Here is a 12,755-nt window from a genome sequence, read left to right as displayed (position 1 = left end):
GCACATTTTTGTTCAGGTCAAATGCTGTAACCCTAAGGAAACCTCTTCATATTCGTCTCTCAAAAACTCAAGATATTCGTTAAAAAAATAAATATAAATAAAATAATTGAAATTGAAATAAAAAAAAGGTGTGTACACTGTATTCACTGTGTAGGAAAAGTATTTAATCCCTTTTTCTTGATGGTTAAATGACTTGACATTTAAAAATAAATAACTCACTGAGCACTTTATCAGGAACACCTGTACACCTACTTATTCATGCGATTATCTAATCAGCCAATCAATTGGCAGCAGTGCAGTGCATAGAATCATGCAGATACGGGTCAGGAGCTTCAGTTAATGTTCATATCAACCATCAGAATGGGGGAAAAAATTTGATCTCAGTGATTTCGACCGTGGCATGATTGTTGGTTTGAGTATTTCTGTAACTGCTGATCTCCTGGGATTTTCACACACAACAGTCTCTAGAATTTACTCAGAATGGTGTCAAAAACAAAAAAACATCCAGTGAAGGGCAGTTCTGTGGATGGAAACTCCTTGTTGATGAGAGGTCAACGGAGAATTGCCAGACTGGTTCGAGCTGACAGAAGGGCTATGGTAACTCAGATAACCGCTCTGTACAATTGTAGTGAACAGAATAGCATCTCAGAATGCACAACATGTCAAACCTTGATGCAGATGGGATACAACAGCAGAAGACCACGACGGGCACTTTTTTAGGACCATAGCGTTCCTAAAAAAGTGCTCAGTGAGTGTATTTTAATGCACATTATTATATAAAGATATCCATAAACCATCCAGGAAAAGGTTTAATATTCAGGATATTTTAATGTGGTGAAACATTTCTATTTTTTTTTTTTATTATTTTTTTTAGAGACTTAAAAAATGGGTAGAAAAACCAAATAAACTAAGGCATTATGATTCCACATTCCCACAATCAAGGTGAAATATTGCTCCCTCCTTGCAGACACCTAACCCCACTCTTGACCTACTTCACACTGACCCTGACTAGTAAATAGTCCTGTCAGCCAATACAAGATTGTGGCATGTATCAGGCAGTATGTCACTGTCAGTCTTCATATACCCCACCACACTCTTGTGAACTCAAGCCAGTGAGATGACACCCTTGATTTCTGTTGCCTTCCACACCATATTAATAGGACTTGTTAGGTGTCCGTGACTTGCTGGAAACCCCAGGCAGGGGGGAGGTTGGCATGAGATGGAGTGTTATGCTGTCCAATTTATTTTAATCTACTGGTAAAAGATACCCATTGCAAATCTCACTACACTACACCACTCTCACCACCATTTAGCCAGTGCCTCTACTGTTTAGATACAACATGTCCCTTTTCCTGCACTTCTCTATATCATCAGAAAGCTGCATTGTTTTTTCCCACTTGTGGTATGGCATATGATTAAGTAAAAAAAATAATTTTGTGTTTCTGAATGCACTTTCCACATGATGATGTTTATGGTGATGTTGATAAATAGCTAAAAATGGGGATGTTCAGAATACAAAGAAAGAAGGAAACAAGAGAGTTTTATTTCAGGACATTATGTAATTAATGCAGAATTGTGCTGCCTAAAACCCTTAAAGGAATATTCCATGTTCAATACAAGTTGAGCTCAGTCAAAAGCATCTCTTGTTGGTTGTTGATTACCACAAAAAATTAAATCGATGTTACAGTGAGGCTTTTAACATGTAGTATTTTAACATTTACGTATTGGCCCCCATTCACTTCCATTGTACAGTAAGTGCATCACTGTAACCCACATTTTTTCTTTTTTTTTTTTTTTTTTTTTTTTTTAAGAAATGAAGGGCAACGAGTCGAAATAAATTTTTGTGGTAATTACCATTATGCCACAAATGCTGTAGATTGAGCTTAACTTGTAATTTCTTTAACCCTCCTATTATGTTTGGGTCATTTTTGACCCGTTTAAGAGTTAAAAACAGTGCAAAACTAATCTTAATCTTAAATTTGGTCAAAATGCCTTTGGGTTATTCTCAACACTGACCAAATGAATATAATTTTTTTTTTTTTAAGTTTTTAGTATTTGTTTAGATTTTTGGCATGTCAAACTTTTTGTCTCCACCTTTTATTTTCGGGTCACAACTGACATATAAGTGGCGCTCTTTCCATTTAAAATGCTTCTATAAAAGCCTGAGTTAAGTGCGAAAGCATGTAGGTAAGCCTATGCCAATTTTCATGTTTATAATTAATAGATGAGTGTGCTGTAAATCTACTGAAATCTATTGATCTCTGTATGGGTCATTTTTGACACGAACATCACAGTTGTCATTATTTTTAAACATAACAGAAAGGTTAAATGGACACAAGATTAATTCAGTCAAATATTTAGTTGCCTTAGAACTTACAGTAATATATATTTAGAGATTTGACTCCAAGAAAATAAAAAGTGATGTGGCTCTGACAGATTGCAGTATTTACCACATCGCAATAGTTGCACTATACTATTTGTAGTATCCTCACAAAATATATCATCTGTACTTTTCAGCTAAAGGTCATTTTATTTACAAGGAGCATATCCACTTAAAAATAAGTACTATGTTGACATGTTTATTTATTTATACATGATATCATGGAATACTATGGTTTTTGGGCATGTACCATGGTAATGCAAAAAAACAAACAAACAAAAAAAACAGTATAGGAATATGGTAATCATTCAGTGCCATGGTATATTTCAATGTACAATCAAAGTGTTATTACCAACAGTACCCTGATATCACCACAGAACTTTCTGTAAGAGTCTGTTTTTATATATGAGTTCTTCAAAATGTCTTAGCATACAATTTTTTTTCCAACAATCTTGAGAGCATAACATTTTTGTGTGTTTAATTCCATCATTCATAAAAAAGGACGATTTTTTTTTTTTTTTTTTTGTCAGCTAAATAAGCTCTGCTTTCTAAATATCTGAATTGCCCCAGTGGCTGAAGCTGGAACTACAGTTGAACAGATGCGCACCTTCGGTGAATTGGGTCCAATTTAGGTGGAAAAAGATGTCAGAGATCACGTTACAAGGACAGTCTGCATTTCGAAAGTTAACAACGAGCAATCTATCCATCAACTTGATCACACAGGAACAAAGAAGCATGTCATTAGCCACGTTTCCACTGTCGGGCAAAATGAGGGCGTGCTATTGCGTGCCAGGGCCAGTTGCGTTCCCACTGACACTTCTGGGCACTCACCTTCTCTGGGCTTTCGCGGGGCCAGCGACCAATGACCTTTGGCCCGCCAGTTAGTCTTGGGCCAGACAAGGCCAACTGGGGATTGAGGCGGGGTCAATGTCAAAGGTGGAGTTTTGCCAAACTTGCCATGTTGTGTATCCAGTGCACAACAGTACAGGTTCGGGGAAAAAAAAAAAAATTGCGGGTACAGTAAAATCCGTTAAAACGCACAATGGACAAAGCAGTGCCCAAATAAATACATTTCCATGGTTTGAGATAATGGATGGTGTGCTGGGACATCGTCCCGCTGTTAGTGGAGACCACTCGGGACATCATGGCAGTAACAGTCAACAGTGAGTTGTCAATGCTAACCTATCTTGCTAGCTAGCTAATGTTTACAAACGATATAAACTCGATATATTAGGTAAAATGATATCTCAGCTAGAGCTTCCCTCTTGCTTATGAAATGGGTTGGGTGTGTGATGTTGGCACCAGGGCGACGTGTTAAGGGTGGGTTTAAGGCAATGCTGCGGGGCTATTGGCACAATGGTGGGAACGCAGATCGATTTTGGTCTCATGGCTCGAGGTCTGAGGCTGTTTGCCCCGAATGGCCAGTTGAGAGCTCTGGCTTGCACTGGTCCGATAGTGGAAAAGTGGCTATTGAAAAGGTAATCATATGAGCCCATAAGGGTTTCTAACCCTTCCTGCACATCTCTTTTCTGTTGTGTATTCTTACATTGTTCTTTTATCCTAAATAAACTAAACTAAAAAAATTTTACCAAAAGTTCTAGTACCCTGACATCAACCCCATACTGCAGAGTTAAGCGTCATCTCTCATTAGACATTTTTACTTCAGTTCAACTGTGTTTACCTTTTCCTGTAGCGCTACTCATATCGTGTTGTGTGAGTAACCTCTGAGACATGAGACCCCACAATGTAGGAAGTAATTCAGGAAGTAATCGCGTTCACTTAATCAATGATGAGTATGATTTGGAGGTTGATTTTTCCCCTATAAAATTACACTGACGGTTAGGTTTAGGGTTTGGGTTAGGGTTTACAGTTTATAAAATATGCTTTCCTGTTGACTGTACTACATTATTTACAACTAAAAACAACTCTCTTTACAACTCTCTTTTGGCACCACTTTGTGGACATTTCACCTGAAAACGTGGAACTCACACATGTCCATACATTCAACAACACTTCCAGCCTCGGCCACTGGGGGCAGTGCGTCGAATTTCAGTGAGCACAGACCAATTTCAGCTGAAGAACTTTCGGCCTACTGTTGCTGAATTCATAGTGAGATCAGTCTGTTATGACTGAAGTACACCAAACTGAAACGTTCTGTGTACTTCAGTCTGTTATGACTGAAGTACACCAAACTGAAACGTTCTGTGTACTTCAGTCTGTTATGACTGAAGTACACCAAACTGAAACGTTCTGTGTGAATATTTAATCTTAAAATGTGCAACTATCCCCTTTCAGTTTAAAGGGGAGTGTTATTTAGCCAAAGGAATATGATATCTTTATAGACTGTAAAGCATCTTGACTATGTGCTCAGGAGCTGATCTCCTCTCTCTTTCATAAGCCTCTATGCTCCATTGACTGCTGGGCAGTCGTGTTGTTTTCCATCACTCAAGGGCAAGTGTGTGTGTGAATATTCTATTTGGGTCCATTTTTCTCCTTTTTTTGTTAATGCCATTTTTTATGGGGTGGCTGCTTGAGACTTTAGTGCTGCAAATTGAGCTTAAAGACCTCAGCTATTATTTTTCATAAAGTATTCGCTTTCCTTGGCATCATGTGTTGTGCTCATACTTTGGACGAGGCTTTTAGGCTCGGCGATTGCCAGAGAGTCTGTGCTAAAATCGGAGGCGCGTGAAGACATAAGGCCTTGCCTGCCTCAGGCTAATGGTTAGATCAGGAATATTCATGATCATACAGCACTCATACACAAACAGAGTGAGATCACTGCTGTCGGGATCATTCTGATTCAGGTTGGAATATAGTTTTAGTAATGAATTAGCTGATATGTCTTACAACTTTCAGTGTCCATTAGCTACGTTTCTCTTGGTTTTCTATGGGAATAGTTTTCACAAAAAATGAAAATTCTGTCTTATTTTACTCACCCTCATGTCATTTCAAACCTGTATGACTTTCTCTCTCATGTGGAACAAAAAAGGTCAAAGATAAATATATCCCATATTTTCTTTACAATGGCAGTTGGTAGTGACTCACTTTAAAGCTCAAAAAGGATCCAAAACTATCATAAAAGGAGCCCATGCGACTTCTGCATCCTATTCCAAGTCTTCTGAAAGCATACTATAGGATTTGATGATAAACAACCCGATATTTAAGTCATTTTTCAGTGACAAACCATGATGTACATTGCACATTCATGAGTGCATGAGAGAAACATCATGTTTTTTTCTAATTGTTTTTCAGATTTTTTGAAAATTACATTTTCATGCATAATACTGTGTTGCAAATTGTTCACTTGTTCACTCATTCACTATCAACTACTAAGCAATTAACTCATAGTTCACTGTATGGAGAAAAAGTTTGACACTGGACACTGTGCACTACTGAATGACCAATTTGACCATTCAGATTGAAAAGCATTTCCAAAAATCTGATTTAAATAAGATATCGAACCACATGTGATTGAGATTTGTAAAAGGTTTTTAAAAAACGGATTTCAGATAACTCAGAGCTGCACATAAACTGATTTAAATAGTGATTAATGACTGTTTTGTTAAACTATTTTAAGCCAGTCCCTATTACTTATGAAGTCCTCATAGTTTGGCTCACATTTTTCTTCCTTCCCTTTGATTATGGTATCCTTGTATCATTTGTCCTAATTAAGCTTCTAAGATGCTTCTGTAAGTCAGCTGAGTAGCATGTTTGTGGTTCATGGAAAAGCTCTTCTCAGCTTTAATGCCTACATTTGTAACTTTGACTGATTGCCCTTGTAGATGTGATCGCTCTTCTTTTATTTTTGCTCCATTCACTGAGCATGAAGAATAGGCTCTTTCATGGCAGACTTGTGGTAGAATACGTGGAAAGCGCCGCTTAAACAGATCTCAGCCAAAACAAAACCTGCCGCCAAAAGGAATCCCATTTCATTTATATGAGCAGGAAATTGACCCATCAGAGTATGAGAAACCCAGAGAACCGATACTCCGTACTGCGGGAACGTCTGGTGCGCTTGAGTGGCGGGTGAGAGCTGAGCTTAGGGATAATAAATGGCCACACTAAGACTCTAGAGGCACTCTTCTCTTGTGTTTAGCATGAGAATGGAAGAGAGATGGGCCTGGTATCGCAGGTGGTGCTTTCCCTGCCCTATGCCCCAGACTGGAACGTATAAGCAGGCACTAATGGTGCAGAGAGCCTCCTGGGCCTCATATAGACCGGAGGATGAACCTGTGGAATTGTGTTTAGGAAGATAGAAGGATTGGTTTAGGAAGGTGTCACTGCACACACACAAAAGAAAAGAAAACATGGAGTTTTTTTGGGGGGGATCACGAAAATTTGCTTGAGAAACAAACTAAAGTTCTTGGGATACATTTTAAGAATTTAGGGTTATGTTCCTAACTGCAAAAAAGAAAGAACAAATGTTAAATTTAGTTAAAGATTTATAAAGGGGTCCATTAGTTATTATTATTCATTCATTAGTCATTTACAAATGCATTAAAAATCATTTATATGCAGTTATAGCAACATGCATAAAGAGGGCAACTTTCATCCAATAATTGCCAAATAAGCATTTTCAACTTACATGTTAGAAATGCTTAATACATAGACTTATTCATACTTACATTAATCAAAAATGTAAAATGCCCTAATTTATGATTTATGTCGCAATGTAGCAAAAATAGACTATTATACAGTAGGTCTTCATGCTCATTTACAGCATATATTATATAATAAAGTGTGATAATCATTAAACCAAATGGAACTTAATGTGCATAGGTACTTACTAAATGCTTAACAAGTATCCCATTTACAATTAGGTACATTTTCATAGGTTACTAATATTGAATAATTGTTACTAAGCATTTATAACATATGAGGTAAAATGGCTCACTATTTGTCAGGCAAAAGCATGAAAGTCACCCTTTTTATGCATGTTGTAATACCACGAATCAGTGATTTATAATGCCCTTGTAAATTAATTATTAGTCATTAATTAACCCCTTTATATAATCCCCAGAGGGAACATTAATGTAAAGATATGAAAATTCTTAAGTCTTTTCGGGAATACAAAATATTCGTAACTTTGTTCTTTCATTAGAAAATAGTAGTTAGAAGAATTTTATTCTCAAGAATGTTTTGTGAATCTGTCCCTTTAAAGTCATTCCATTTTTTTTTTGTCTTACGTTTTTTTATTACGTTGCTATAGAAAAACAGTATATATATATTTAATGTTTATTTTGATACACCTTTCAAAATCATTAAAACACAATGTTCTACAATACTTAAGAATAATATGATTCCTTAACCTTGCTTTACACTTATGTTATACACACATGAAACTTTTGTTGATGCAGCGCAATTTTAGTTCACTCAAAAATGAAAACTCTCTCATAATTTACTCACCCTCATGCCATCCCAGATGTGTATGGCGTTCTTTCTTCTGCAGAACAAAAATGAATATTTTTTAAAAAATATCTCAGCTCTGTAGGTCAATACAATGCAAGTGAATGGTGATCAGAACTTTAAAGCTCCAAGAAATCACATAAATGCAGCATAAAATTAATCCATAAGACTCCAGTGGATAAATCTATATCTTCTGAAGCGACATAATAGGTGTTGGTGAGAAACAGACATATATTAAGTCATTTTCTTCTTTAAATCTCTACCTTTGACCAGCCCCAACCAGTAGGTAGTGATATGCATGAAGAATGCGAATTGCCAAAAAACAGAAGAAGAAGAATGTAAAAGTAAATGTGGACATTTGTAGTGAAAAAGAACTTAAATATTAATCTGTTTCTCACCCACACTTATTATATCGCTTTCTACATAAATGTAACCACTGGAGTCTGATGGAGTAATTTTATGTTGCCTTTCTGTGATTTTTGGAGCTTCAAAGATTTGGTCACCATTCACTTGCATTGTATGGACCTACAGAGCGGAAATATTCTTCTAAAAATCTTCGTTTGTGTTCTGCAGAAGAAAGAAAGTCATACACAGTAAATGATGAGAGAATTTTCATTTTTGGGTGAACTATCCCTAATACTGCAGATATAGTTGGTTTTTGTATGACTAATTGCTTTTTATGTTCCTCATTTGACTATGTAAATGTAAATGAAGAAAGCGTTAAACGTAGTCATGCATAACTGTTTCACAGAAAATTACAGCTTCATCACAATGGTAAAAAAACAAAAAGTCGATGAAAATGGAAGCGAGATGGGCCATGTATAGCAGGTGGTGCTTTCCCTGCATTCCCATCACAACAGTTACAACTTTGTTGCATAAATGTGGCTCTTTACAAGTCAATGTTTGGTTTTATGACCTTAAACTATACCAAAACTTTAGAATTGACTAAAGTAATTCTGCTGTGATTATTTTTGCTTAATTCCATTTGGCTATCCAACAATTACATGGATATTAACCGTTTACTTTGTAAAAACAACGATTTTACGTTCTTTACTGGATCTTTACTGTAGATGAAGTGGATTGTTGCCATTTCTTTTAAGTTTTACAATATTTGTAATTACCTCTTTGCAGTTCACTTAAATAGATATGTGACATCAATTTAAAAAGTACAAATATTCCACTCTCAGTTAACATGAGATCATTAAAACTGCATGTATAGCCTATTAATAATGGGTAGATGACATAACATTTCAAGTGTTGACAACAATGTTCTGCAGTGTGGCATGATTTACTTAATGTCAAATTATTTGATAAAGCATTTTTTTTATTATTCTTGGACTGCACTTTTATAATTCAGTATCGTTTTTTTATGACCTCATATTAATTGAGAGACTATCTGGAATATCTTTATTTTTAAAAATGGATTTGTTACCAGAGGGCTAGGTATGAACTGCTAAAAGGTGATTGAAAATGATATATGTGTGTGTATATATATATATATATATATATATATATATATATATATATATATATATATATATATATATATATATATATATATATATACAGCACTGCTGTCATGTCAACTATCCGTATTTGTGCAGCATTCATTGTTTCGTGCAGAGATAGTAGCCTAAGTAATTTCAGCATATCAGTCAATATAACAAGCAGAGCCTGTTCTTTCTCGGGATATTTGTTGTACAGGCGTTCTGCTCCAGCCTGTGAAGAGGGCATGACTTTATTTGTATAGTTTTGTGGAGGAGGGTGCAGTGTTAGGAGGAGCTTGTCTGTCAGTCACCGATCAACGCCCCGTTAAGAAGAACACAACCAGGATTGAATGTACAGCGCAGTGTTTCCACGTGGGGAGAGTTATAACATCGGACGTTTTCGGAGATGGATAGTTTCAACCCCGCCTGGTGCTTACTAAAAGTTCATTCTCGTGGAACGGGAACTGAAAGTTGCGCGAAACGTTTTAAAATGTCTCAAAGTTTGAATGCTCGCCGGTGCACGAGTTGTTTTGGTTTTGACATCCAGCATTGACTGCACCGATTAATTCTGCGAACTTACGATCTTTCAGATATACCTGCCAAACACGTAAACGTTTATTATTATTATTGTTATTATTATTGTTATTATTTATGTTCGAAGACTGAATCACAATGGATTTGTTTTAATATAAAACGTTTTTTATATTATGGCATGACAATTAAAAATTCCCAAAATGAAAAACTTTTCTTCAAAACATCTATTGCAAACTACTGTACGATGCACCATGGATCAACTTGGGTGATCAAACGCTTAATTTCTGGTAAAACAGCAGAAGAAAGATAAAACCTACATGGAACTGGATGCATTAATGATTTTTAAGGCTTTCTTGACTTAATCACAATGTCCCATTGCATGAATATTGTGATTTTACTTTTCCAGCTTGTAATAGCTGGATCTACACTGGAGATAGGAGCATATGATATTGAGCGGGGCCGACCTGCAAAATGCGAACCCATCACCATTCCCATGTGCCAGGGAATCGGCTACAACTTAACACGGATGCCCAACTTTATGAAATATGAAAGCCAAGAGGAGGCTAGTATTAAACTGAATGAATTTGCTCCTCTGGTAGAGTATGGATGTGATGTGCACTTGCGATTTTTCCTGTGCTCTCTATATGTACCAATGTGCGCTGATCAAGTATCCACCACTATTCCAGCATGCCGTCCTATGTGTGAACAAGCAAGGCAGAGGTGTTCGCCTATCATGGAACAATTCAGTTTTGGCTGGCCAGATTCACTGGATTGCTCAAAGCTGCCAACCAACAACGACCCTAACGCGCTGTGCATCGAAGCTCCTGAAAATGACACTCAGCCTGCGACTAAGAAAGGGGAGGGCATGCTGCCGGTTCCTCCACGGTCCAGGCAACCCGCAACTGGGAGTGGACGTTCCTCAAGCAGCTCAAGGTCCTGTGACAACCCGGAGAAGTTCCAGTACGTGGATAAGAGCGAGACCTGCGCGCCTCGTTGCACACCTACAGTGGATGTCTATTGGTCTAGACAGGATAAGGACTTTGCATTTATTTGGATGGTCGTGTGGTCAACGCTTTGCTTCGTTTCCACTGCTTTCACCGTTCTAACCTTCCTCCTCGACCCCCAACGCTTCCAATACCCCGAGCGCCCCATCATCTTCCTCTCCATGTGTTATAACGTCTACTCGGTGGCCTTCATCATTCGTTCGGTGTCTGGAGCTGAGAATATTGCCTGCGATCGTGAAAATGGAGAGCTATACATAATCCAAGAGGGTTTGGAGAGCACAGGCTGCACCATAGTCTTCCTAATCCTCTACTATTTTGGCATGGCCAGCTCTATCTGGTGGGTCATTCTCACCCTTACTTGGTTTCTGGCAGCTGGAAGGAAATGGGGTCATGAGGCTATTGAGGCACACAGTAGCTACTTCCATATGGCCGCTTGGGGTATACCTGCTGTTAAGACCATAGTCATCCTTACTATGAGGAAGGTGGCTGGGGATGAGTTGACGGGACTGTGTTATGTGGGTAGTATGGACACTAATGCCCTCACTGGCTTTGTATTGATCCCTCTTTCCTGTTATCTCATTGTTGGGACGTCTTTTATCCTAACTGGCTTTGTGGCACTGTTCCATATCCGCAAGATCATGAAAACTGGCGGCACCAACACAGAAAAGCTAGAGAAACTCATGGTTAAGATTGGAGTCTTCTCCATACTATACACCGTGCCTGCTACAGTTGTCATCATATGCTATTTCTATGAAAGACTCAACATGGAATACTGGAAGTTCCAAGCTTTGGAAAACAAGTGCACTTCTTTTCCTGGTCGAAGAAGTGAGGACTGCTCACTGGACTCCTCAGTGCCTACAGTAGCTGTTTTCATGCTAAAAATTTTCATGTCATTGGTGGTGGGCATCACCAGTGGAGTTTGGGTATGGAGCTCAAAGACGCTGCAAACTTGGCAAGGCTTGTGTAATAGGAGGTTGGATGGGAGTACAAGCCGCAAGCCCTGCTCCAGTGTCAGCTGCAGTAGCTCCCACTGCCATTACAAAGCACCAGCTGTGACACTTCACATGAACAAAACAGATGTGTATACAGACAGTCTGACACATGTTTGAGTCTAAAGGCTGCTGACCTTAGAGCAGCTTCCATGCAAAGACTTAAAGACTGTTGAGATGCTCATGTTGGACAACAGATCATGGTTAAACTGACAGTGGTGGCATTTTAAAACTTTCCCCCAAATAGAAAACACACAGCAGAGGTCACTTCAATAAAAGAAAGGTTTGTTGCATGGGATGAATATAGCTGAACCAGCAAACATGTATTGGTGTGTTCTGCTGCTTTGCAGAACAGTTTATTTATTGTGAATATTTAAGTATTTCTGGTTGTATAGATTTTTACTGTATGTGCTATACTGTATATAAGGACATATGTTACAAGAGAGAAGTTTAAAATAATTTGCCAGTATATTATATTTTTCTCAAAAGAGGAGCAATAAAACATTTATTACAAAGGAGCTTTTTCCTCGTTGTTTAGTTTTTTAATGCCACAGATTTGTAATTTGTAACACATTTGTGAAGGATACAAATGTACATAAAATGATGTCTTGCAGCAGTGGGTTTAGTTCTTGAACTCTTTCTGAATTATTATTTGTTCTCACTTCTAACTGGAATGGATTTTGACATAGTAAGAAATACAGCGAAGTTCTCTCTTTAACATAAAATAATGAAAGAAGTTATATGTATGTTTTGCAAACATCCAGTGCAGTCCTTCATTTGATTCAATTCAATTTATTTTGAGTATAATATTAGAAATAGGACTGGAAGTTTTTTTTTTTCCTCAAAGGAATATTCCAGGTTTAATACAATTTAAGCTCAGTCGACAGCTTTTGTGGCATAATATTAATTACCACAAAAATTATTTTGACTGGTCTCTCCTTTAAAAAAAAAAAAA

The 12,755-nt window shown here is 37.5% G+C and overlaps 1 protein-coding gene across 1 annotated transcript; it reads left to right on the top strand.

Annotated features, from left to right (window-relative positions):
- Positions 1–9,608: 9,608 nt before the first annotated feature.
- On the top strand, positions 9,609–12,413 carry LOC127430765 (frizzled-9). The gene has a single exon (XM_051680804.1). It carries the CDS (start codon positions 10,175–10,177, stop codon positions 11,918–11,920), a length of 1,746 nt encoding a protein of 581 aa, XP_051536764.1. The 5' UTR covers positions 9,609–10,174; the 3' UTR covers positions 11,921–12,413.
- Positions 12,414–12,755: the final 342 nt, after the last annotated feature.

The sequence above is a fragment of the Myxocyprinus asiaticus genome, chromosome 3, assembly GCF_019703515.2.
Source record: "Myxocyprinus asiaticus isolate MX2 ecotype Aquarium Trade chromosome 3, UBuf_Myxa_2, whole genome shotgun sequence".
In the NCBI taxonomy this organism is placed as follows: Eukaryota; Metazoa; Chordata; class Actinopteri; order Cypriniformes; family Catostomidae; genus Myxocyprinus; species Myxocyprinus asiaticus.
Note: the sequence above shows the minus strand (reverse complement) of the source record. Positions and strands in the feature narration are given on the sequence as shown.